Below are 26697 nucleotides of genomic sequence, written 5' to 3' on the forward strand. Positions count from 1 at the left end.
AAAAGATGAATTAACTTTAGGGCAGTAGAGCAGTAAGCAAAATATTTAAGTATTTTCCCACATCCATATTGATTTTGTGTTTGCTGAATAATGTTATCCACTACTGGAAACATACATTCTGCTGAATTGTAACTAAAGGGCCGAGAAATATTTCACTCCGCGAAAGAAACAGTATCCAAGGCAAAATTGGCTTTTCTTTAAAAAGAGAAAACTGACACATATGCATTAATCATTACCTTGGGCAGTAAGTTAACTGAACCCATCTCTGGTTTTGTTAGTTAGATAAAAATGCACACAAGCTCCTGAGGACAATTAGATTTCCTGCAGCCTTCTAAAAACAGACCACAGTCATCAACATAATGTTTTTTTTAAGATAAAAATAGGAATGAAAAATATACTTATTTCATTTTAGAAGTCAATTCAGAACTATTCCAGACACTGGAATTTCTTTCCCCAACTAACCCCCCCCCCCCCCCCCCCCCCCCAGCATTGTCAGCAATGCCTTTGGAAATAGGTCTGTACATAATGCAAAAACAAGGAAACCTGGAATTTTCTCCTTCATTCGTGGCATCAAGTCTGCAAATCAAAATGAACTCCATAAACATGTTTCTAGTTTTGGAGAATTTTGATCAGGCTCAACAGACCTTATTCTCAAAACACTTACAATGGAACCATGAGATAGAGATCAAAGCTGAAACTATAGCCATTCTTTTGTCTACTCGACCCAAAGATATTAAACTATAAAAACGTGTTATCTCAATAACAGTCTGCTAGCTCAGTAGAAACACACAGTTTCTATGCCATCCTATTCAATGGCTAAAACCAGAGTCATTAATAAACTCACACATTTTTCTTCTATCCCGCAACTATATATTCAACAATGTGCAAGATAAACAATAACTTACCAAGCATCGTTTCATTTGAAAAGACTGGACCTTAACAGTCTGAACAGCTTCATCAAGCAACTTTTCCTGTTCATCTTGAGGTGACTGCTGAGTTGTAGGCTACAGAAAAATTATAGAGTGAACATTATTTTCATGGAGAAAATATGCTAATTGACTAGCCATATAGCCAATTTGTGCTGTGATGCTATAAAAAAAAATTTACATTCAACAAGTTCTGTATTCCAAACACATCTGGCAAAGTTTCACTCTTCAAAATTTTGATAGCTGATATTAAAAATAACTTTGAATTATTCATATAATTTGAAACAATTAGTTGAAAATTGCAAATCTCACACCACTCTTTAAGAAGGGAGGGAGGCAAAAGCCAGGAAATTATAGACCAGTTAGCCTGACTTCAATGGTTGGTAAGATATTAGAATCCATTATTAAGGATGAGGTTTCAGGGTACTTGGAAGCTCATGATAAAATAGGCCGAAGTCAGCACGGTTTCCTTAAGAGGAAATCTTGCCTGATAAATCTGTTGGAATTCTTTGAGGAAGTAACAGGCAGGGTAGACAAAAGAGTCAGTGAATGTTGTTCATTTGGATTTTCAGAAGGCCTTTGACAAGGAACCACAAAGAAGTAGCCTATACAAGTATAGCCCATGGTATTACAGGAAAGGTACTATCATGGATAGAAGATTGGCTGACTAGCAGAAGGCAAAGAATGGGAATAAAGGGGGCCTTTTCTGGTTGGCTGCCAATGACTAGGGGTGTTCCGCAGGAGTCAGTGTCCGCTACTTTCCACGTTATATGTTAATAATCTGGATGACAAAATTGATGGCTTTGTGGCCAAATTTGCAGATGATACAAGACAGGTGGAGGGGCAGGTAGTGTTGAGGAAGCAGGGAGCTTGCAGAAGGACTTGGACAGGTTGGAAGAATGGGCAAAGAAGTGGCAGATGGAATACAGCATAGGGAGGTGTATGGTCATGCACTTTGGTAGAAAGAATAAAAGGAACAGACTGTTTTCTAAACGGGGAGTGAATTCAGAAATCAGAGGTGCAAAGGGACTTGGGAATCCTAGTGCAGGATTCCCTAAAGGTTAACTTGCAGGTTGAGTCAGTAGTAAGGAAGGCAAATACAATGTTAGCATTCATTTCAAAAGGACTAGAATATAAAATCAAGGATGTAATGTGTTGGTCAGACCACATTTGGAGTATTGTGAGCAGTTTTGGGCCCCATATCTAAAAGATGTGCTGGTATTGGAGAGGGTTCAGAGGAGGTTCATGAGAATGATCCTGGGGATTAGAGGTTTAATGTATGCAGAACACTTGATGGCTCTGGGCCTGTACTTGCTGGAGTTTAGAAGGATGGGGGAGTGGACATGAAAAGGATGTTTCCAGTGGTGGGAGAGTCTAGGACCAGAAGGCACAGCCTCAGAATAAAAGGATGTCCCTTTAAAACAAAGATGAGGAGGAATTTCTTTAGCCAGAGGGTGGTGAATCTGTGGAATTCATTGCCACAGACAGCTGTGGAGGCCAAGTCATTGGGTATATTTAAAGCGGAGGTCGATAGGTTCTTGATTAGTAAGGGTGTCAGAGATTACGGGGAGAAGGCAGAAGAATGGGGTTGAGAGGGAAAAATAAAATCAGTCATGATCGAATGGTGGAGCAGACTTGATGGGCCGGATGGACAAAAAAAATGCATAAAATCTTTACAGGAAATTAATACTGCTTTCACCAGTTGTGTTGCCTTTTACATTTATCCTCTTAAACATTGGCACAGATTTTCCCAAGTACGGGCCATTGCCCAAACTCCTACTCCTTTTGAGCCAAAGCAACCTACTCCAGATCTGTATGGCTGACCTTGCTGACACACACCAGGAACCAAGTGGCATGGTCTTGGGTGGCAGCAGCAACATAGCAGATAATCAGACGACATGGGAAGAACAGAACAAGCCTCATCACAAAATTCTACTGGAAACCTACCATACCAAAGTCCCAGCCCTAACTTTGCTATCTCTCAAAATTCTGCTGAAAAGTCCTTAATCTAAAACTCCCTCCAAAAAATGTTTAATTTTCTTTATTTCAGATTTCCAGCATTAGTACTGCTTTTAAGATTTTTCATCCTTTCCAAGAGCCATTTTCATTCACACACATTCAAAAGTTTAAAAATGAAATATGTAATTAAAAGTAATAGTAAAAAAAAATCATTAAAGTAAATACATAAATGAAAATAAGTTAACACAGTTATCAATTCGACAAAAGCTATGGCAAATGGAGGGTAATGTGGAGCAGTGCAAAATCATCCACTTTGGTAGAAAGAATGAAGAACAGAACATCATTCTTAAGTTCAGAGATATTAGTGTCATCATATAGGAAGCATAAAGTTAATGCAACAAATAATTAGAAAAGTAATACTAGAGAAACAAAGGACTCCAGATGCTGGAATCTAGATGAAAAACACTGATGCTGGAGGAACTCAGTTGCAGCAAAGTTTCCATTACTTTTGTACTCTCCTTGCAATAAAGGCTAATATCACACTTGCTTTTCTAATTGGAAAAACACAATGATGTTGGAGGAACTCAGCAGGCCAGACAGCATCCATGGAGAAAAGCAGGTGGTCAACATCTTGGGTCAGGACCCTCCTTCAGGACTGAAGACAGGAAAAGTCGAATCCCAATATATAGGAGGGAAAAGCAGAGCAGTGATAAGTGGACAAAAGATGGGAGGCGGGGTGGGCACAAGGTGGTGATAGGTAGATGCAGGTAAGAGATAATGATAGGCAGGTGCAGGGGAGGAGGGGAGAGCAGATCCACTGGGGGATTGGTCAAAGGTGAGGAGGAAAAAAAAGAGGGGGTAGGAAAAAAAGAGAAAGAAGCTAGGAAAGGGAAGAAAAGAGGCATGGTTGGTGGGTGGGTGTGGGGATTACTTAAAGTGGGAGAATTCGATGTTCGTGCCATCTCTTACCTGCATCTATCAGCACCTTGTGCTCATCCCGCCTCCCCTCTTTTGTCCACCTGTCACTGCTCTGCTTTTCCCTCCTATATATTGGGCTCCCCCTTTTCCTATCTCCAGTCCTGAAGAAGGGTCCTGACCGGAAACGTTGACTGCCTGCTTTTCTTCACAGATGCTGCCTGGCCTGTTGAGTTCCTCCAGCGTCATAGTGTTTTTCAATTAGAGAAGCAAGTGTGATATTAGCCTTTATTGCAAGGAGAGTACAAAAGTAATGGAAACTTTGCTGCAACTGCACATGACTTTGAGAACACACCTAGATACATACCATCTGCATACAGTTTTGGTCATCTTAAATGAAATACTTGCCTTTGAGACAGTGCAACAAAGTTTACTAGACTGATACAAAGTAGGTACATTTGGAGGAAATATTAAGCCAATCAGGCTTTTGCTTGCACGAGTTTCAAAGAATGAAAGGCAATTTCCTGAAGAGTCTTGACACAGTACAATCACGAGGTGCCCAAGTGCAAAAATTACAATATGCATGTTAAATAGTGGAAACAGTATGCTTTAGACAGCACCAAATAACCCAAAATAAATGGATCAAATCAAACTGCAGTTCTGCCACAGCTTGTTGCAAATTATAGGAATAAATAACTGACAGAAGTTATTTAGTAGCATTCAGTACACAAGATACACAAAATACAAACTAAGAATTTGCAACAACTTTCAATCAGAAGTATTGAGTGAATGAAACATCTCACCTTTCCTTCCAAGTTCTCACCATCACAAAAAAACATTGCCCATTTAATTAATTAAGCTGTCATGCTAAGAAATGGCTAAATGTACTGGGTACGTCTTCAGGGATGTGCTGGTAGGTTAACTGGCTACTATAAATTGCTCCAGTATAAGTAAGTGGCAAAGAATCAACAAGGAAGGGTGGTGAAAATGTGATAGAGAAGTAGTTGCAGCAATGCAGGGGAATAAGACAAAGGAACTTTACTGATGGGATTGCTTTATTTGGAGTTGGTGTGGACTTGATGGACCAAAAAGTCTCCTCCTGTATCATAACTCTGCTGCGATTCCTGAAAATATTTCTATTGGATCTCTTGCAAATCTGTAGGCATGCACGACCCCCAGTTTAATATTTCATTCAAAGAAAGCTAAAATACTGGCATCTATTCAGTATGAAAAATACCCTAGAGATGTCCTGTCCACAAAAAGCAAGATGATTCTAGGTCCATGCAATTATTGACCATCTGTCTACTCAAATGAACAAAGTGATGGAATGGATAGAACCATCAAAAAGGTATTTACTGTTTAAGTGTTGTTTGTCTGTCTTCAATCTCCTTTAACAGCGTTTCCAAAGTAGAAAATTCCTGATCAAGTTTTTTTATCCAGGAGTTTAGAAATAGCTTCCAAAGTGAGTTGAGGGTCTCCATTACCCTTGCTTTTAGCTGCACCGTTTCCCCTGGCAGTCTCCCATGACCTTACACTTTCATCTATCCAACTATTTGACACCCACGTTTGAATCTCCACATATAGCACTTCCATCTTTGTTGGCCTATATTGATCACCCATGGTCCAATATCAAATTTAACAGATGTCTTCACATTTAAGATTGGTTCCTTGCCATGCCCAACCCTCAATTCCAACCTACAACTGCTCCAATAACATACAGTTCTATAACAAATTCTTATGTAACCCCTTCCCCCATTTCCCTTTGTATCTAATCATTTGTGTGTGTGGATTGAATTCAATTTGGCTCACCACTCTTGAATCACCACTATTAATGCTTCCACTCATCCTTCAACCCTCTTTGAAGGCCACTTGTGTGATCAAGCTTTTGTTCACTTCTCCATGGACATCAGCAGAAAAAAATACAAGTCAATTTTTTTCCCCATTCAGTGCCATAAATTTCTATGATTCCATGACCAACTACTTTGGTGCCCATTTTCATTTGATTACATTTCTGAAATTCCTTGGGAAGGGCGGGTTCGACATTACATATCTTACAGAAAATGCAAGATGCTAATATTCTTCAAGAGCTCTTCAAGTCAGAGCTGCAACTAACCAAAACAACAGATTTACAGTTTTTTTTTTATGGGGGGGTGCATAAAGTAAAAATTGTTCATGCTACACGGCAACAAGTCTTTTTACCTTGCTAGTAAGTGGTTGGGTAATTTAATCACTCAGATTTACACAAAAGTTAAACAAGCAATGGATCAAATCGGTTATGCTATTTGTCAAAAGATAAATGTTATCAAAATAGTTGCATTCTTCCCCTCCACCACCTCCCCCCCCCCCCCCCCCCCAAAGAGGTTTGGTACAAGGAGAGTTCAAAATCTTTTAAAGCATCTACTATCATTTGGTAGTTGCCACAATTTTTATAAATCCAATAATAGCAATCAAGTACAAATCAATTAAACTGTAGTATGCATAATTGACTTCAAAAGTGCTGCATGAGGAAGCCTAAAATTGTGTAATCGCAGCCAGCTTCCCAGCCTCTGGAAATCTGAAATTCAACAGCCTCATCACCATGGTAGGTATTATTATTATTGGCAATAATATCCTACCTTGTTGAACTATCATTGCCAAAAGCAGCATGATTTTGCCCATTTGTAACATTTGAAAAATATAAAGCTTTCCTTCAAGTAAACCAAACAAAGCACACAACACTTTAAATAATTTAGGACTCATGATTGAAAGAACATCTGAACAAAGCAAAAGGATCTAGAAGAATCCGGTTGTTTGAACCGATTACACAACAACTCTACTCATTGACATCTATAATTCAATATGGAACAAATAGCTGAATACTGCTATACTTATATTTATTGACCAGGAAAGAGCAGCATTCATCATTACTGATGTTAATTCTTATATGCACTTCCATAGAAAAGAAACTTGCGAAGTTATTTTGCCATTGTCTAACTACATGTACTTTCAAGCCAGAATTTCTAAAATTGGACAAATTCCATCGAGGTCATCCAAAAAGCTGCAAATATCTGGCTCCAGAGTGAGCATCTCATTTCTTTTTATTTCCCCTCAGTGATCTGAAGTGTGATGAAAATAGGCATGGATAATAAACATATGCTAAACAAAGCACACGCATTCAACGACTGAACTGTACCGAGGACTGGTACGTTTCGCAAACCAATGTGCAAAATATTTTGTTTAAAAAGATGCTATTTTAAGGAAAAAGATTCTAGTTAGACATTAGTCACTGGTAATGAGGATTGAAGTATACTTCTAAGATTCATGTGCCAGATTTGAGGCATGCAGGTTTACAATTCAAACTCTTCAGTTTACATTTGGAATGGGTAGAATGTCTGCAAATATGCACTTGATGCAATACCAGCTGTCTAATAGAACTGTACAGTGCTGCAAGGAGAACAAAGAAGATAATTTTTCTACCAGAATTGCTCAAGTTTTGAACCTTCTGCTTAAAGGCAGAGAAATAACTGGTTCCCTTGCTCTCTATATCCATGCTTAAGCAAACTTAAAAATGATTGTGCAAATTCAAAACAGACCTAATAAAGGAAAGTTGCTCTGAGTGCAACCTGACGTTCATTTTATTAAAATAATCAGTTTCCACTTAAAAAATTTTATTGAAACACTTTTTAAAATTCCCATTACATTTTGTTTCCAGAGCAATGTCATTATCTAAAGATAAACATTGGAGTTTTGGAGTCTAGAAAATCTTGATGCAAACAGTGATGTTTTCAAAGTCTCCAATCTACAAAATATTAACATTAACACCAGATTAAATATGTGCTCATTTAGAAAAGGAAAAAATTGGGAACAATTTTAAAATGGTAACCCATATACAGGAAAGCTCAGTAAAGCAAATATTCTTTGAGTTTTCATCTCATGTTGGGTCTAATGCAATGTTCTATTACCTAGATTTGCCTTTGAAAAATAAATGACAAGAATTTTGTTCATTACTCGAGAAAGTATATGTTGTAAATTCTATAGGGTGAATAGAGTCTAGAAGTGAGCATTATGAGAAATCTATATTCTACATAGAAAATACGTTATACTGTGAAAATGTGATGGGTGGACAGTCACTTACAACACTGGTAAATGATCGTCCCGTTACGATTCAACTTGACGTGTGCTATCAGTCTGTAACTGGTTCGGATCATTTACCAGACATGGCAGAAATAAAGCTTCAAACATGACATACCTCTGCTGCTTGTGAATTAATAACACCAACTCAAAACGCTCAAGATACCCCAGACATTAGTTTGTTTAGCTACACCTATGGTTCGTGGCAATATTCTATGCTGTCAAGCATCAAAATGAAATTATTGATCATTTCGAGACAAATTGTATTTTCTCTATGAGCCAGTACCAAATTGGAGGATGTTGTGCCTCAAGGAGGGAGACATTTTGATAGGGAAAATAAAAACGATTTGCAGGTCACCCTAATAAAATTTCCTCCAGATTCAATGACAATCAAGAAGAGGGCTAACCATAAAGGCGACATAGTACTAAATTGCGTCACTTATTCCTCTCTAGGACAGAAAATAATTTAGATTTTAACACAAAAAAAAACCGCACAGCCTCGAGGCCTTCCTCTTTTTAACGCCGCCGTTGGAGCTTCGAATAACCTGCCATTCGCACTCCTTGTTTCCTCATTTATAACTCATCCATGTAACCACGCACGGTACTCTCCCACCGACCGCCAGCTCCTATCAGGAGTAACCGAGCTACCCCTGAACCATAACTAAAGGCAGGCCAAGGCCAGGCCCAGCAACGCCCATTCACAACAGCCTCCCCAACAAGGTTGATTTCCAAGAGCCCAGTCGCCAGCGATGCCCACAGCCAAGCCCGTTGCATTTAATGGCGGACGACATTAGGTCCCAAACTTAATGCGCCAACACTCACCATGATTTAGAGGCTCAAGCCAACAAACGCGGCCTCAATCACCTGACACTCACTACTTCAGGCCCTCCAGGAACAACCAGAATAATTAGCTTAACTCTACAGCCAGGAGCCCCGCTGCGTCAAGTGATTGACATCAGGATAGACCATACACAAGCCGCAAACTCTAATACGACAACAGATTTTCACCAATCAGCAACAGAGGTGGAGCAAAACCTCCTGGTTTTGATTGGTCCCCCTGAGCAAAAGACGGTAAGTTCCGGTGTAATCAATTTAACCAATGCACGGAAAGCTCCGTGCTACGCGTTAGATGATTGATATTGAGAATGCCCAATCAACATTCCCGCCAGTGAGCGCGGCTGCGTTCAGTCAGCGCTGCAGCCTATGGGCGGCCCCCGTGGGCGGGTCTACTGAAAGGCGCGCGGTTTTGGGTCTGGAGCTGGGTGAGTGGGAGACGTGCTGGGAGATGGAGCGAACCGTAATCGCCAGGTTGGCCCTTAAACTCGGCATCGAATCCAGGAGGGTCATCTGGTGAGTGCCTGGCCTGGGTCCTGGCTAAAGCTGACCAGCCCTTTGATAGACCGAGGGATGGGGCGGCGGTCAGGGAAATGCAAGAGGGGCCAGAACTTCGGGTTTCAGCCCCTGGCCTTGCCTCAAGTCTCAGCCTTGCGAAATGGGCTCTCAGCTGCTGTAAATGTGAGCAACGGTGTTTGTCTTCCGATAACCATCAGGTTCTTGAATCGACCTGTACGACCCTAACTCTAGCTCAGCAATAGAACACTTCGGACCACCTCTTGTATTACCAAGGACTTGTCTTCGATTGTGTTTTTGTTTTTTTTTCGCACAAAGGTCATGCTTTTGCAGTCTTTTTACTCTGTGGTATAAATATATGTATAATTTATATTCTTGGTACCTACGGGCCTGTGATGCTGCTATAAGCAAGTTTTTCATTGCACCTGTACCTCACTGTTTTTGTGCACATAACAATAAACTCGACTTGACTTGCAAATCAACTTCCTTGATGGATCAGGAGACACTTGTCCCCGACAACAGGGAATTTCTTGTCTCTCTGATGATCTAGAAGGTCATTGGGCCCCATTGAGCCTATGCTAGCTCTTAGAGCAATACCTCACTCCCATCACTCCACTTATTATTCTGGCCCACATCCCCTCAATCTACCCATCCTGCCCCACCACCATCACTCTCTCACTCACTCACACCCTGATTCTCCTACATCTATTTGCTGTAAGGGTGATTTTCTATGGTGAGTTAACCTACCTCTTTAGGATATGTGGAAAACAATCATAGGGAGAAAGTGCAAATTCCATACAAGTTTCCAAGTTTTACTCAGCTTCATCAAGGTTGTCTCAACCCCTCACATTTTTATTTTCTGGGGTTAGGACCATGGTGCTCACTAGTGAAACAATTAAATTTGGAAATTATGTCAAAACTAATATTGGGGGAACTGCAGTAAATCTGGTGCAGAGGTGTAGAGAAAATTATAGAGCAAGGAAGGTGAGCTAGTGGAGGAATTTGACTAGGTGCAGTTGAGCAGGATTGTTTCGGGTGAAGAGGCAGTGTTAAGCTCAGACATGAGCAACAAAATTTTGGCTAACTTGTTGATTTCAGTGGATAGAGCATGGGAGGCTAACCAGAAGGTATCATAATTGTTAAGTTGTGAGAGTTCAGCAATAGATGGGAATGTTGGTGATGACTCTAATATGTGGTTGTGATCATTTGGGTTGTCAAATATAATAACCACTTTGCAAACTACAGTTTAGTTTCAAAAACATTTCTGTGGGAGGCCTTGAAACAAATAATAGACAAAGAGTGCCTGAAATTTGTTGCCACTTATCATTGAGTATAATAGATTTAGTAGAAATATAGACAAGAGCAAGGGGCTATGCCATCTGTCCCATTTATTAAGTGATACTGATGTATCTTTAATTCACTTTTTCTTCTCACTATTTCTTCTGATATTCCTGAGAATCTCTCAGTTTGAACCTTGAATATATTCAAAGACTTTCCATACACAGCCCTATTGGTGTAAATTCTAAAGAAATCACAACCCATTCTGTTATGACATTTCTGCTTATATCAGCCGTTCACCTGAACTATTCTAGATGTGAAGACTGACACTGCATCTGACCAGTCAAGCTCTCTGAGAATTATGTGTTTTTAATTAGATCACCTGCCATTTATTTAAACTCCAAAGCATCAAGACATACTGTCCTTCTATAATTTGGTGGGTTTATTTTTATAATTTAAGAAGCTTGTGCACAAGTATTGTTCTCTATCGCAGTCACTGCCGTGAAAGCTTAGCTTTGGTTTGTATTTACTTTGCACAAACAGGCGTACATAATTATTGATTCTCATATATTCAAATCATGTGAAAGAATCTTTTGTGTGTCTTATTCCTCAGGAAAGCAGAGGAATATTTGCGCTTGTCTGAGGTGAAGTGCACAGGGTTTTCTGCACACGTGACAGCAACGAGCAGCGCCGTGATGTGTCTTGACCTTGCAGCAACTTCACTTAAACATCCACTTGACAAAGTAAGCCTAAAGCAGTTAAACCATAGATAAGGATTTCTACATAGGGATATTAGATCAATGCTGTGTCAGCTGGCTACTCAATTGTGAAATTCAATTGTTTTCTGGTATTGTCTAGCATTTTCAATTGTTCATCCCTCCTTCCAATCTTGTGTGCAGATCTGCACGACACCTACTATTACTCTTAGGAACCATTATCTTGTGTTTCCAGACTAGCACATTACAACATTCTGCAAGTGAATGTTTTGTAAACATTAAGTATTTTTTGCAAGATGTACTCCATTAGAGACTAAGGTAGTTCAATTTGTATGGCACCTTTCATGACCTCACTATCCCAAAGCAGTATACAGCTTCAGAATTTTTAAGGTCTAGTTATTGGTGTAGTATTAGCAACTTAGAAGCCAGTTTGTGTACAGTGAACTACCATAAGCAGCAATAAAATAAATAATCAGTTACCAATTTTTGGCAACGATTGAAGGATAAATTCTCTTTTTTTAAGATATTGCAATGGAACCTTTAATGTTTACTTGAAATATGGTACTAGAAAGAAATGTAATGCAATACTAAATCAATATAATAAATTGGTTACAAGCATGTTAGATGGAACTATAAAAGGTGAATATCTTAATGAATCCATAAATAATAAATTTAATTCCTTTTATTTCAATTGTTTTGTCAGATTTGCAAAAGTGGTCCATAAGGGGGGTGCAATGATTTGCTTTTGACTGTCACTGTGCAGAAAATAATTTGTAATTTAATTTTATATTTTTTTGTGAAGGATTTTATCCTAAGACTATCTGGGTTGAACAAGAAAGTTTACCAGACCCATCTGAAAGCCTTGGAAAGTATCCTTGGTCTACATACTCAGCTAGGAATCCGAGATCTGGCAGTTCAGTTTGGCTGCATCGAGGCAGTCAATGCATCAAACAAGATACTGCAGAGGTAAAATTTCTCCTTTGTTTAAAAATATCATTTAACACAACTTTCTAAACCAACTGACTGCTGGCCTTTTTAAGTAATTTCTTTGGCAGTTTGAAACTTCTCATTCGGCCTTGTCTTTGCTCAGTACAAGTATTTCAATCATAGTGTAATGTCTACCTGAAATGTGACTCATCTCTTTAAATTTGATTATAGCTTGTTGAGCCAATCTGAGCTGCTTGCCTTTCTCTTTTGAGTAAAATGTGCATGACTGTTTAACATCCACCCACAGATTGCTGTTATTGGATAATTGACTTAAAGGGGATTTTTATTTTTAGCAATTATTTCATATTGTTTATCCAGGCGTAGGGGACTGGCATACAAGATCCCAATACCTAGGGTATCATAGCTTGACTTTTTCCTGGAAATAGATAAAAGAACATTGAAACTAGTTTATGAAAGAGAGCACAGTTCTTTTGAAGTTTACCGACGAATAGTTATGTAGCCAGATGCTGCTGGCTCTGTGAATGAGAAAGATGGCCTTCTGGTTCTTCAATCCTTGGAAGTGGGGTCTGGAGGTTTCATGGTAGCCAAATGATGCCTGCCTCCTAGGTTTTGTTATTTATGCTGTTTGATATTGAGCATTGCAAGAAGAGTAGGTGAAATCAGCTCCTTACCGTTTTTTCAAAGAAGCAGCATTAATTTTATTTAAATGAAATGCTATATACACTTCTGCACTTGCTTTCAGTGTACTTTTAATATCTCTGATTTTTTAATTCATAATGTAGTAGCTTCCTGTCTGATCCCAGGAAGCACTTGTACTTCTGCTAATTAAGTAAACTAATTTGAATTGCAAACAATTCGATTCCAAAATTTTGTGCAGCTATGTTCATGCAACATACCTAATAATTCTTTCATGTTCAAAGGGAACATTCTGTGTTGTCACTTTATGCTAAGAAGTAGCATGCATTGCATTCAAAGAGTGTTTTGTCCACCGATACAATCTATTACATCGGAATTCAGTGACTGTTATTTAGGATTGTTATCAGGTGATTGCAAAACCTTTTGATGAAATAGCATTGGTAATTTTTCATTAATAATTGTTGCTCCACTTAATCTCTTATGTGGAACAGCGCCTTGTATGTGGTGAGTAAAGCGAAGACGTTAGACAAACTTGGATTGTTTTCTCTGGCACATCAGAGGCTGGAAGGAGACCTGATAGAAGTTTATAAAATTATGATAGGCCTAGATAGGCGAGACGGTCAGACTCTTTTTCCCAGGGTGGAAATGACAAATACTAGAGGGCATAGCTTTAAGGTGAGAGGTGGAAAGTTCAAAGGAGAAGTGCAAGGCACAGATGTGTAGGTGCGTGGAATACTTTGCCGGGGAGGTGGTGGTGGAAGCAGATATGATGATGACATTTAAGAGGCATTTAGACAGGCACGTGAATGTGCGGGGAATGGGGGGATGTGGCTCATGTGCAGTAGATGGGATTAGATTAATTTGACATCATGGTTGGCACAGACATCGTAGGCTGAAAGGCCTATTCCTGTGCTATACTCTAGGAGTAAACAGTAACAAGATTACTTGATTAAATCTAAATTTTCCTGGTTTCAAAGTGCATCAAAATAGTATCTTAACTATGTCAAAATGTTAGCATTATTTCTCTTGAATACCGTGATTGTGAAGCATTTTGTGATATGTGAACTCGCTGGGAAAAATGCAAGTTTGTTCTTTGCTTTTCAGATTATTTTAAATTCCGGGTAATATTTAATGCACTGGTGAGAATGTTGATGCGGTACAGCACATAAATTTGGAGGGCCCCTTTAGGTGACCCCTTAACTGTCTCCATTCTGGTAAGCAAGAGTGGGAGCAGGGGGTTGGGCATGACTGACAACAAAACAGGGGCTTCCCAGATTATAAATTACCTGACTTGCAGACATATGACTTTCGAAAATTCTCGCATACATTGTTCAAGCTAGTAATAAGAATAATAAATGTTTCATGATATTCATTAATGACTGAATACAGTATATATTCCATTAGTTTTATTATGGGTATCATTATGGTGATTATTCAATGAAATGAAAGAATTATAGCAAATGTATGTCGAGTGATATGACATAGAAAATAGACATTTCTGACTTGCAGAGAAATTGGAGTTGGTTTATTATTGTCACTTGTACTGAGGTACAGTGGAAAAACTTGTCTTGCGTACTGTTCATACAGATCAATTCGTTACACAGTGCGTTGAGGTAGTACAAGGTAAAATAATACAGAATGCAGAGTAAAGTGTTACAGCTACAGAGAAAGTGCAGTATAGGGAGACAATAAGGTGCAAGATCATAACAAGGTAGATTGTGAGGTCAAGAGTCCATCTTAACATACTAGGGAACCATTCAATTATCTTATAACCATGGAACAGAAGCTGTCCTTGAGCCTGGTGGTACGTGCGTTCAGGCTTTTGTATCTTCTGCCTGATGGGAGAAGAGAGAATATCTGGGGTGGGTGGGGCCTTTGATTATACTGGCTTCTTTACCGAGGCAGCAGAGGAGAGACTGGTCTCTGATGTTCTAAACTGTGTCCACAACTCTCTGCAGTTTTTTATGGTCCCGAGCAAAACAGTTGCCATCCCAAGCCGTGATGCAGCCAGATAGAATGCTTTCTGTGGTGCATCGATAAAAGTTGGTGAGTGTCAAAGGGGATGTGCCAAATTTCTTTACCCTCTTGAGGAAGTAGAGGTTGCAGGTGAGCTTTCTTGGCCGTGGCTTCTATGTGGTTGGACCAGGACAAGCTATTGGTGATGTTCACTCCTAGGAATGAAACTCTCAAACTCAGCACCGTTGATGTAGACAAAAGAATGTGCACTGCCCCCTTTCCTGAAGTCGATGACCAGCTCTTTTGTTTTACTGACATTGAGAGAAAGGTTGTTGTCATGTCACTAAGCTGTCTTATCTCCTCCCTGTACTCTGACTCATCGTTATTTGAGATACGGCCCACTACGGTGGTATCATCTGCAAACTTGTAAATGGAGTTAGGGCAGAATCTGGCCACGCAGTCCATGAGTACAGAGGGATTAGTGTCGGGGGTTGAGGACACAGCCTTGTGGGGCACCAGTGTTGAGAATAATCGTGCTGGAGCTGTTGCTGCCTGTCCTTGCTAATTGCGGTCTGTTGGTCAAGAAATCAAGGATCCAGTTGTACAGGGAAGTGTTGAGTTCCAGGTCTTGGAGTTTGGTGACAAGTTTGCTTGGAATTATTGGTATTGAAGGCAGAGCTGTAGTCGATAAACAATAGTCTAATGTAGGTGTCTTTACTGTCCACATGCTCCAAAGATGAGTGTAGGGCCAGGGAGATGGCATCCACTGCAGACCTGTTTCAGTGGTAGGTGAATTGCAGTGGGTCGAGGTTTTCTGGGAGTTAAATGCATGCCATGACTGGCCTCTTGAAGCACTTCTGATGGTGTATGTCAGAGCCACCAGATGGTAGTCATTAAGGCATGTTACCTTGTTTTTCTTATGTACCGGGATGATAGTGGTCTTCTTAAAGCAGGTGAGAACCTCGGATTGAAGCAGGAAGAGGTTAAAAATGTATGCAAATACCCCCGCCAGCTGATCTGCACAAGATCTGAGGACACGGCAGGGGACACCATCCAAGCCAGATGCTTTCTGTGGGTTCACTCTTCAGAAGACTGAACTTGTGTCCTCAGTGGTGACTATGGGTTCAGGTGCATTGGAGACTGTTGGGGTGGGTGGTGACATACCAGTCCCCTTCTGTTCAATTGGCTTACGGACAGTTCTCAGGAACCTGGAAAATGCCTGTACTGTCTGACCCTCCATTCCTGGTAAATCCATATTGCATCTTTTCCATGATATCCCTTTATTCCTCTCTTTTATGTAGAATCCAACCACTTAAGATCCTTTCCTATGCTTTTTTTTTCTACTGACTTAGAAAATAGATGGATACTTTCAGATCAAAAATTGTCTTGCACTCTTTGTAGTTTGCCACATCCCAAAGTTGGTACTATTCACAAACATCGATATTATTTCCTCAGCTATAATGTTCAGATCATGTATGTATGTTCTAAAGGAGCATCCTTACTTGGACACTTGTGGAATCTGCATAATTCAACTTCCCTGTTGCTGCATTTATCTTGAGCAGTTATCAACATGATGCTTCTTGTTGGGAGAAGGTTACAGATTTAATTATAAAGATGATTGTGAAAATATGTTCCCGCTTAGCTTTGTAGAAGGCAATTGATTTGGAGAAGTCCTGAAATTTGCTGAGTCCAAATACACAGTGCCTATGTGCAAATCATAATGGCTAGACTGTAAAAGTTAGGGGGAAAAAACTGTTTCAGAAGTCCATGCAAAACTTGTGGACAAAAAAGTTGCTATTACAGAATATTCATAAGTGGCACTCAGTGGAGAATCACATGTCGCCATTCTGTCATTGCATCAAGGAATGGGATATGTTGTTTGGTAGAATCGGAGTTTTGGGGAGCCACCTTCCAGAATGTAGATCCTCACGATGAAAGCATCACATTAGGAACACCTAGTAGTAAGTTTTGCCATAGATCTTTCTTCCATTGTTCATAGTCTCAGTCAGAGAATTGCTTGACTGCTTCATTTTCAAATGCATTGAATTGAAGGTAGTTATTTTATGGTATGCCAATCTTGTGTTCTTAAATCTGTTTTCTTGAAATATTTCCAGACTTTGCTCCTTTCTGAATCATCATTGGCTTTTATCTTTCCAACTTGGGCTTGGCTCAGTTTTAATATGTTTCTTTTAAATAAAATTCACTTGGCTTACCTTCCCTTATATAATTGTCATCCAGAATTGTGTCAAACAGCACCACAGAGTGTGCATTGTTGTCAACATTGAACCAAAGTGTTTGACACAACACTTGCTGTTAAAATTCATCAGCTTTCCATCATTCTTCTGTAGCCAGTATAAAGTTGCTTGGCAACCAGAAATCTTCTGTGTTGTGCTTAAGATGGCATATGTTTGTATTAAGGTGGTGTGCATTCTAATATTTGCATATTTAGGGTATTTGAATAATAAATTAGTGCATAGAAAGATACTGCCCTAATGCAGACAAATAGGATTAGTGTAGATGGGCAAAAAGGTCAGCATGGGTGTCATGGGCTGAAAGCTCCATTTCTGTGCTGTACAACTCTTCCTCTGCTCTAACTCACCCGTAGCAAATGCATCTGTAATTTTTTTCCATGAAGACAAACCTCAGCAAATTAAAGGTCAATTAATATAGCTTCAAACATAGGGAACTGTTAGATGCTGTATCATGGAAGAAAATGACAAAGCATTTGAAGCGGCCTAAATTAATTTGAACCAAGGTCAAATTATTCATGCATACATGACAATGCAAGGATCATTATCCTGAGAGAGAAGTAGCAGTTGGCCCTTTGCTTCTTGTACTCTAACTGCATATGAGTGACTATTTTAAAGTTGCCATAAGTCAAGTGGTTATTTCTTGTAGTAGATTGGTGCCAAATTTTTAACCACAGTGCCATTTACTGCAAATGCTTTGGAAAAACAAACACAACAATACAAACCAGAAATACAAAATGCTGGAAACTAATGAAGGATCCCAGACCTGAAATTTTAACTCTAAAATATTAGGCTAATTACTGGGATGAGAGGGTTGTCAAGAAAGGCTGGACAGTTTGGATCTGTATCCCTCGTAGTTTAGAAGAATGAGAGGTGAGCTTATTCAAGCAGACATGATCCTAAGGGGCTTGACAGGGTAAACGTTGAGATGTATGTGACTCTCCTACTAGTGAAAACAAGAACACAGCTGCAAAATAAGGGGTTGGTCATATAAAACTGGGGAACGTAGAAATTTCTTCTCTACGGATAGTGAATGTCTAGAATTCTCTGCTCTTAGGGGTGGTGGAGGCCAGATCATTAGATATATTGAAGGTGGAGATGGACAAATATTTGAAAGGTTGAGAACTTGAGACTTTTTAAATAGTGAGAATATAGTAAGTGCTGATATACAGAGGAATCTTGATGTGTTACTTTGAGATGCAGTAAGGAAATGTCAGTACAGCAATCAATTAAAAAGGCAAATAGTATGTTGATCTGGATTTCAAGGGGGTTTGAATGCAAAGTAAAGGTGTCCTGCTGAGCTTGTACATGGCTTTGTTGAAAACACATTTGGAGTACTGTGCATAGGTTTGGTCTCCTTTACAAAAGAAAGGGCTTAAGAGACTAGGCCTATGCTCTCAAGGTTCGAAGAGTGAGTGGTAATCTTATTGAACAAACAAAATTCTTCTGTGGTTTGCAGAGATGGTGTTTCCTTTGGCTGCAATGTCTAAAACTAGTCACAAAATAAGGGGTCAATCATTCAGGATGGGGATTTTTGCCCAGAGTGTAATAAATCTTTGGAATTCACTACCTAGGAAGGCTCAGTTTTTGACTATATTGCTAAATTTAGGAGAATCTGGGGATAATTTGGTGCAGGAGAATCCTCTAAGCTATTGAATGCTACAGCAGACACTGGAAGCCAATGACCTACTTCTCTTTCATATGTTTCTTGTACTTGTGCTCTGTCAGATATGAAACCAGTCTTTCGGAAGCACAGCAAGGTGATCTTGATTTCACAAAGCCCCTCTTCACCACTGCGGCTCTATGTACTGCATGCAAGTAAGTATCCGTGTTGAGATTTAATTATCCTAATACCTATGAATTTCTCAATATATTTTAGTCTTTTCTGTCTGTAATGGATATCTGGGCAAGTGTGACGTGTTGCACATTGGGAGATCAAATCTGAAGGGACAATATGCAGTTAATGGCAGGACCCTTAACAGTATTAATGTACAGAGGGATCTTAGAGTCCAAGTCCATGGCTCCCTGAAAGTGGCTGCACAAGTTGATGGGGTGGTAAAGAAGACATATGGCATGCATGTCTTTATTAGTCAAGACATTGAGTTCAAGAGTCAGGAAGTTATGTTGCAGCTTTATAAAGCTGTGGTTAGGCTGCATCTGGAGTATTACATTCAATTCTGGTCGCTCATTATAGGCAGGATATGGAGGCTTTGGAGAGGGTGCAGAAGTCATCTACAAGGTTGCCCCTGGATTAGAGGGCAGGCTCTATAAGGAGAGGTTGGACAGACTAGGGTCGTTTCCTCTGGAGCAGAGGAAGCTGAGGGGAGACCTGTAAGCAGTTTATGAGATAGAGTAGACAGTCAGTATCTCTTTCCCAGGGTCAAAATATCTAATACTAGATGGCATGCATTTAAGGTGAGAGGGGGAAAGTTCAAACGAGATGTTCAAGGCAAGCTTTTTTACACAGAGGTGGGTGTCTGGAATGCACTGCCAGGGGTGATGGTGAAAGTAGATATGATAGAGGTGTTTAAGAGACTCTTAGATAGCCACATGAATATGCAGAGAATGGAGAGATATGGACCATGTGCAAGCAGAAGGAATTAGTTTAAAGTGGTGTCATTAGCTTAATTACTTCAGTATACTACTGTGCACTGAAAGGCCTGTTCCTGTGCTATACTGTTCTATATTGTTCATTGAGTATAGAAGTTTAATGGAGGAGCAAAATGTAGTCTCAAATTATTTTAATACCAGTTTGCAGACCGTGTGCAAAAACTGCAAAGGTGTTTGGTAGCAGAATGGTTATGTTATTAACAATCCATATGCCTGTAGTGCAATAGCTTGGGAATTTAACTTTAGTTAGGTTTTCATGCTCATAAGAGCTTTAACTATTACACTCACAAATGTGCTTTTTGTAAAGGAAATATGCAACCATTATCTACTATAGTCTTTATGTAACTCCAGACACAAGCTATGTGGTCATCTTAAGTGGATTAAGGATGACTTGTCTCCCCTCCAGTTATGTGGGTTTTGAGTTGACAGATGAAATTTAAAGATTTGGCCACAGTTGGGCCAGAAGGCCCAAGGTGCTTGAAGGCCAGAAGGTGAATGGCAGGACAGTTTGGGAGGTGATATACTACTTCTGCTGTTTACGCTGGTCTTCTGTGTGCTCCTGATGAAGATGCTCTAACTCTTAATGCTATTCTGAATGTTCCTTTTTTTCTTTGAGCAGGTATGGGCCAGAGACTCCTGAGAGTTTGGGGGGTGGGGGTGGTGAGGGTGTTTTATATTTTGAAGGAGATTTTGAGAATACCTTTTCCGATGTCTGGTAATCTCAGAATAGATTGCCAGGTAGACATCGGAAAAGATGAGGCCTCCAGGACATAGACAACTAAGGGGAATTAGGGCCTCACTGCTGGGGTTGTTGGTTTGGGAGAGAATGCTCTTATTGGTTGGCTTATTCTGCTAGAGGATTTTGTGAAGAAAGTATTGGTGGTATCTCTCCACTGCCTTGAGTTGTCTGCTGTAGGTAGTCCAAGTCTCAAGAGGATATAGGTGGGCAGGGATCACTGTGGCCTATTATATGGTTTTGTGAGATATTATTCTTCAAATACTGATTTCTTCAGATGGCTGAATGTAATGGTGAAAATGGTGAATTTTGTCATTAACATCTGCCTTTGCTGAGAGGTGGCTTCTGAGACGTCAGAAATAGTTTCATCTTACTGTGGACTTTACACCCAAGGGAAAAGTCAGTGCAGACCAGCTAGTGATTCTGATAGCAAAGCATACTTTGAAGGCTACCTGCAAGCACTGAGCTTGTGGACAATGGGTGAACTTAAAGTTAATGGGCATTCTGGGGCCAATGACCATCTCTGGGCTCAAATTATGTGGATCCTATGGACTTGAGGGAAGTTGAGTTCAGACTGCATGGGATGGTGATCTATGCATGTCATAAGACCTGCATTTTTATAGATCTACTCACTTACTGGTTCGAGATGTGTAACAACACTTTTTGCCTTATTTCCTAATTTTATTTCCCTTAATCATTACTGCTCTATTTCTATCGTGTGGGTTATCTTTCAATCACTCTGTGGTTTTAAAAAGGCTAAGGTTATTAATTGAAACTAAAGCCAAATCAAAAGCAAAAAGGTTTTAGTTGCATCAAATTTTAAGGCTTGTCAAAAATGTTATTATATTTCACTATTAATAAGTTTGTCACATACTACACTGATACACACAGCTGTATTGTAGAATGAAAACAAAAGCTACTGGATTTACTCAGCAGGTTCAGGTGGAAAAAAAACAGTTAACATTTCAGATTGAACACCCTTCAACAGAAGCACTTTACCAGTTCTATGAAGGGTCTTTGACATGAAATGTTGACTCTATCTCTTCCCACAAATGCTGCCTAGTCTGCTGACTACATCCAGCATATTATGTTTTTTTTATTTCAGATTTCCCAGCATCTGTAGTATTTTGATTTTCAATTACATTGTGGATTGTTCTGGTGCACTTTAGATGTTTGAAAATAAAGGTTGACAAGGCCAAGCTCGTTGCTTCATCTGGTGTGAAGAAGACTGTCTTTGATCGACTCTGCTCTCAGATGGAAACGTTTGGGAAAGTTGTTTGCAGTGAGTTTTGAAAGCTACATTGTTAGATTAATTTAATACTGTCAATTAGAACAAAAATATAATGGTGTTACAATAATTATAATTGCCTAATTATTCTCCATAGATGAATCTGATGAAAAATCTAAAGGAAATAAAAGGCAAAGGATGTTCCTGGAATTATTAGAAAAGGAGGAAGGTAGGAAATAGATTTTTTTTTTACTCTGTAATCATTAATTGTGTTTGAAAATGAACTCATCACTGTTTATATCAGCGTTTTCATGATAGAAGTGAAGCTCCAAAGCAACTTCTTCACCCCAAACCCCCGCCCCCCCCCCCCCACAAAAAAAAAGACTTTTTAAGGGAAAATGCGTGTGACTGTTCACTGAGGTATTATGGATAGTGCCATAATACTAAGTCATGTAAAGCCTGAATTCTGCTGTTGTGTTCCACATTGTACGTGCATCTGAAGAGGATCACTGATCTGTATTCATGTCTATGAATATTATGATTTACTAATCCAGCCTGGTTCAAATGGAATTTTGGGCCAAAGGGATAGCACTTTTGAAGAAACCAATCACTCCTCTGTCCAGTATATATTTTCTTCAAGCAGACTTGTCGAGTTACTGAAGAGTGGTGATATTTCACTTTCTATTCTGTTGTAAATAGGTAAGGTTAAATTAACCATAACTTTTGTAAAGAAAAAATAAAGCTATTCTAATTATTAACAGATGAAGAGATTCCAACAGAACCCAAACGAGAAAAGGCTGAACACAACATAACAAAACAGCAGGATTATGAAGACTGGAAAAGGCGAATTCTAGAAAATGCAGCCAAGGCCAAGATGATAAATTCTTAGTTTCTCACTTTGTGTTGAGCTCCAGTGAATGCAGCAGTCCAATATGGTATAACGTATAGGGGGACGGGGGACAGGACCATTGTTCTATTACTGTTGTCTTCATTTTAGAAACCATGTCTACAAATTTATGACTTCCCTTAATTTGTGCAATCCAGTCTGTGGATATGACTGCTCACTTTAATTACAGTGATCATTGGGACACATAGATTAAATGAACTTGGTAGACATTGTGATGAATTGTGGTTTTACCACTAAAGGAACTAGTATATGGAAGTCTTAAGATCCCCTTTTTGTAAAATATATTACAATTTAAATGCATTTTGTGTACATGAAGAGCTTGTCTGTTTTAGAATTATTATTTGTGCTTTATTGATATTTGAAGTAAGAGTTTATGTTTTAACTTTAATGACATTTTCAGAGAAATAAAATGGTTTACCTTTAGTGTTTGGGATTCATTTGAAAAACAAAAGAAAAAGCTGGAAATCTGGGGGTTGAGGGTCAAAGGGAATCAGAACCAGAAAATGCTCAGCTGGTCAGGTAGTGTCTGTGAAAAGGGAAACACTCCTTCCCCATCTCTGCAACTTAATTGGAATTCCAACTTTTCCTAGTTCTGATGAAAGGTCATCTACTTGAAATGTTAGTTCTGATTCTCTCTTCACCTATTCTGTCCAACCTAAATATCTTCAGTGTTTTCTTTTAATTTGTATTTGCTTTTCTCTTTTACACCACCACCAAGGAATATAGTGTGATTAAAAATGACTGTAGTTTGAGATTTCCCAAGCTCTCAAACACAAATAAGCTGCCTCGATTACTGAGCAAACTTTGGTAAGTAATTTGCGTACAATTCTAAATAATAACAACATTATGGGTGAGAACTCTGAAACCTACCCACTAATTTAGTCATTTAGTCTTAAGTAGCAAGTGGAAATCATTATTTAAATTTAGTTTTGTTTTGTGAAAGGCTAAGAACAAGTTCTCTTGATATGGTGATGCTTTTTGATTAATGATAATTCTAGAAAGCCAATTGTATATCCACAGTTAACAGTTTTGAGACTGTAATTGAGAGGAAGAGAAGCTTGTCCAAGTAGATTTTGTTTAGTTGCCAAACTCTCCCTCTCTTTCAGAGGGTTGTAAAATGTGCTTTATTATGAAGAACTACTTATTGCACCCTTTTTGTGGAGAGAGAAGCAGAGTTAATATTGCAAGTTGATGACCTTTCATCAAAATGCCTGACAACCCATGATACCATCTCAGAGACTGGGACTACGAGGAATAACCTAATTGAATAGAGGGATAGGTACCACAGAAATACCAGGCACTGGCAGTCTGGCACAAGGTTTTGGGAGCAACACACAAACAGCTGGAGGAACTCAGCAGGTCAGGCAGCATACATGAAGGGAAATAGGCAGTTAATGTTTCCGGTCGAGATGCTTCATCCGGAGTGGTTTCTGCTGAGTTCCTCCAGCTTTTTGCGTGTTGTTCCAGATTCCAGCATCTGTAGTCTCTTGTGTCTCCAAGGTTTCGGGAATCTGGTTTGGGGGCTGACTGGAGTTGGGGTGGGTGTATCTCCATGCACTCACCTGCCCCGGAGTACTCTCGGGACTGCAATTGGAATGCTTTCATGACAAAGCAGGTGTGAATACACAACAAGCTAATTTGAGCATTGTCAGACCTAACTGGAGCAGCATGGAAGAGTTGATTTCTATGCTGTTGCAAAAGGTTGTGCAGAGTTAGGAGATCATAACTTTGTCTCTGAAGGTGCTGCATACTTTGCAAGTGTTTTGCAGCAATCCTTTCACACATTACCTGAATCAGATGACTGCTCAGTCTTGCCCTGATCTAAGTCTTGTCTCTGTCATGTGCTAGCAGCTAGAAACTTCCCAGAAATAGCAATATGCTACAGGGACTATTTTGTTGTCCTCCCTGAGTAGAGAGGAGATGCTTGTGAGCAGAATGCGGTTTTTGAGTGAGTGGCAAGATGCTGTTCATGAGTAGATTGCTGCTTTCAATGGGCAGATTGTAGTTCTCTGTAGATCGGGAAATACTACACCTGCTTAGATTGCTTTTGTGCATGAGCAGAGATATGGGATCATGAAATTGAATGTGCAGAAATGGACATGCATCTCCTATTTGCATACTAAAGAGCTTTGCTCAGATTTTGCAGAGAATTGATTCTAAAGAGAGGAATGGAGACAGCAAAATGTAGAAATCTGTGATGAGATCTATCAGCCTGGTCAGCTGTGGGCTAGGAAGTTGAAACAGTGATCCAGATGCCAGAAAATTATTGTGCTATTGTGTACCCATCACCTGAGAGCTCCCCTGGAGTGCAGGTTCGGGTCAATGGAGACACCAATTTGCCTCCCACCCGGGACTCAGTAAGCTGTCCCAGATTGCCCCTTCAGTCAACAGGGGATAGGTCTGAAACCAGCTGATCTAGGGGAAAAAGCACCTTCTGGGTCATCAAGGGAATCTGTGCAGACTTAAAAGAAAGGGAGCAGGCAGAATGCAGCCACATGGGGCACAGTGAAGTGTCAGTAGGATGTTGAAACCCACCCACAAGGTGGTCAAGAGGGAATGGGATTGGAGTTTTCAATTTAAAAGACAAATGACATGGCTTTTCAGTTGTAGCAAAATTAAATCAATTAATGTACAGCTCATTTTCAAGAAGCAAGCAATATTCCGAATTGTTTCTCATTTAGGGCACATAACAGCTTTCAGTGTGCAAAGAGAAGTCCCTGTCATCTGGCAGCTGCTAGGATTGCTGCATAACTTGTGATGTTGCTGATGTCATGTAATTCAGGTCCACTGATTCAAGGGCAACCTTGATGGCCATTAGACCATGACAGATGCCTTTCATTTAAAGGATTTTGTTGCTGATGTGTAACCTATGCGTGAAATAATGATCATTTATGATATAGTTGTCATGTAGTTCTGGTGATGAATGAATACAACCTCTGACATAAGTTGATGCCTTCCTCAGGATTCTTCTCCCCTGCTTACTCAATTCTTCCTATATTTATTGTTGGGAACCTGTGAGGAAGGGACTCCAGTGAGAGTCTGAAGAATAAGAGCAAGATCTCATGGTGAAATGAAATATCTGCTCAACTCAGTCATTCTATAGAAACCCAAGGATTAAAAGTGACACGCTCAGTCAAATAGCAATAGTGACAAGTAATTGCTTGAGTGAGATGGCATGACAAAACAGTGATCACATCAATTCTTCTCCATTGTATAACTTGTAAAGTGAACCTCAGCACTCCCAAGTGAGTGCCATGAGGAATTTCTCATCGCTGAATGAGTTTTGTCCTCCATTATATGCTAACCCCTCAATGCCTGTACCCCGGTATGCAGATCTAGTCAATATATTGTGGTGTGCATTACTCTCAACTGTTTGGCTACAGTGGTGAATATCCACCATCAAATGCATCAGATTTGCAGCACAGAAACAGGCCTTTTGACCCAACCGGTCCATGACAGTGTCCACCCTGCACCTGAGCCTCTCACCTTTCAACGCCTAATTCATACAGTGTATCCTTCCATTCCCTTGTCTTTCCTGCTTGTCCAGTCTCTGCTTGAGTGCTTCAGCCACTCACTGTGTAACAAGTTTTGCATTCTCACTGTTCTTTGGGTAAAGAAACTTCTGAATTTTCTATTGGATTTATTGGCGACTGTTAATACTGATTGCTTCGAGTTATGTTCTTTCTCTTTCAAAATTTTTTTATGATTTTAAAGAACTCTATTAAGTCATACCTCAGCCTTTTTTCAGTAGAATAGAGAACCAATCCATTCATTTTTACCTGATACATGTGCCTTGATGTTGATCAGCAGGCCAAAGCATTCAGTCACTGTTAACACATGCAGTGTGGAGCTGTTCTGAGGAAAATGTATTTTATGCAGAGGTTAAAGTGTTTTAAGTGAAGTCCCATTCATTAGGAAATATTGTAGCATCCATTTTAATAATTGGACCAGGGCTTATTTAGTTTTAAAATTGTTTTTAAATAATGGTGTGAAATTAGATTTTTTAGGACCAGAGAGGTTGTTGCATGGTAATTATGTCTAATACACCATTAAAATTTTATTCACACTTTATACAACCAAGTAAAATGTTTTTGGGGTTTATTTTACAATGAAATAGTTCATAAATAGCTGAAGTTCTTGTCAGTTCACTAATTTCTGAAGGTCAGGCTTGAT

At 39.5% G+C, this 26697-nt stretch overlaps 2 protein-coding genes across 3 annotated transcripts in view; one reads left to right on the forward strand and one right to left on the reverse strand.

Annotated features, from left to right (window-relative positions):
* The window catches only part of vps35 (VPS35 retromer complex component), a 42152-nt gene extending 33244 nt beyond the window's left edge, over positions 1 to 8908 (reverse strand). The window contains exons 1-2 of the mRNA XM_052028405.1: positions 8733 to 8908; positions 906 to 1004 (exon numbers count right to left, since the gene is read on the reverse strand). Coding sequence (XP_051884365.1) covers positions 906 to 1004; positions 8733 to 8735 — 102 coding nt within the window. The 5' untranslated portion in view covers positions 8736 to 8908. The remainder of the gene's footprint in view (positions 1 to 905; positions 1005 to 8732) is intronic.
* A 247-nt stretch (positions 8909 to 9155) lies between these two features.
* On the forward strand, positions 9156 to 22947 carry orc6 (origin recognition complex, subunit 6). 2 transcript variants are annotated; one of them, XM_052028543.1, is made up of 7 exons: positions 9156 to 9260; positions 11152 to 11281; positions 12057 to 12220; positions 18772 to 18861; positions 21559 to 21671; positions 21775 to 21846; positions 22379 to 22947. In XM_052028543.1, the coding sequence occupies exons 1-7, from the start codon at positions 9196 to 9198 to the stop codon at positions 22504 to 22506; spliced, it is 762 nt and encodes a 253-aa protein (XP_051884503.1). In that variant the 5' UTR covers positions 9156 to 9195; the 3' UTR covers positions 22507 to 22947. The 2 variants fall into 2 exon arrangements, with proteins under 2 accessions (XP_051884503.1, XP_051884504.1); XM_052028544.1 differs by lacking the exon at positions 9156 to 9260 and adding an exon at positions 9328 to 9425.
* Positions 22948 to 26697: the final 3750 nt, after the last annotated feature.

Source organism: Pristis pectinata, chromosome 13, assembly GCF_009764475.1.
Source record: "Pristis pectinata isolate sPriPec2 chromosome 13, sPriPec2.1.pri, whole genome shotgun sequence".
Classification (NCBI taxonomy): domain Eukaryota; kingdom Metazoa; phylum Chordata; class Chondrichthyes; order Rhinopristiformes; family Pristidae; genus Pristis; species Pristis pectinata.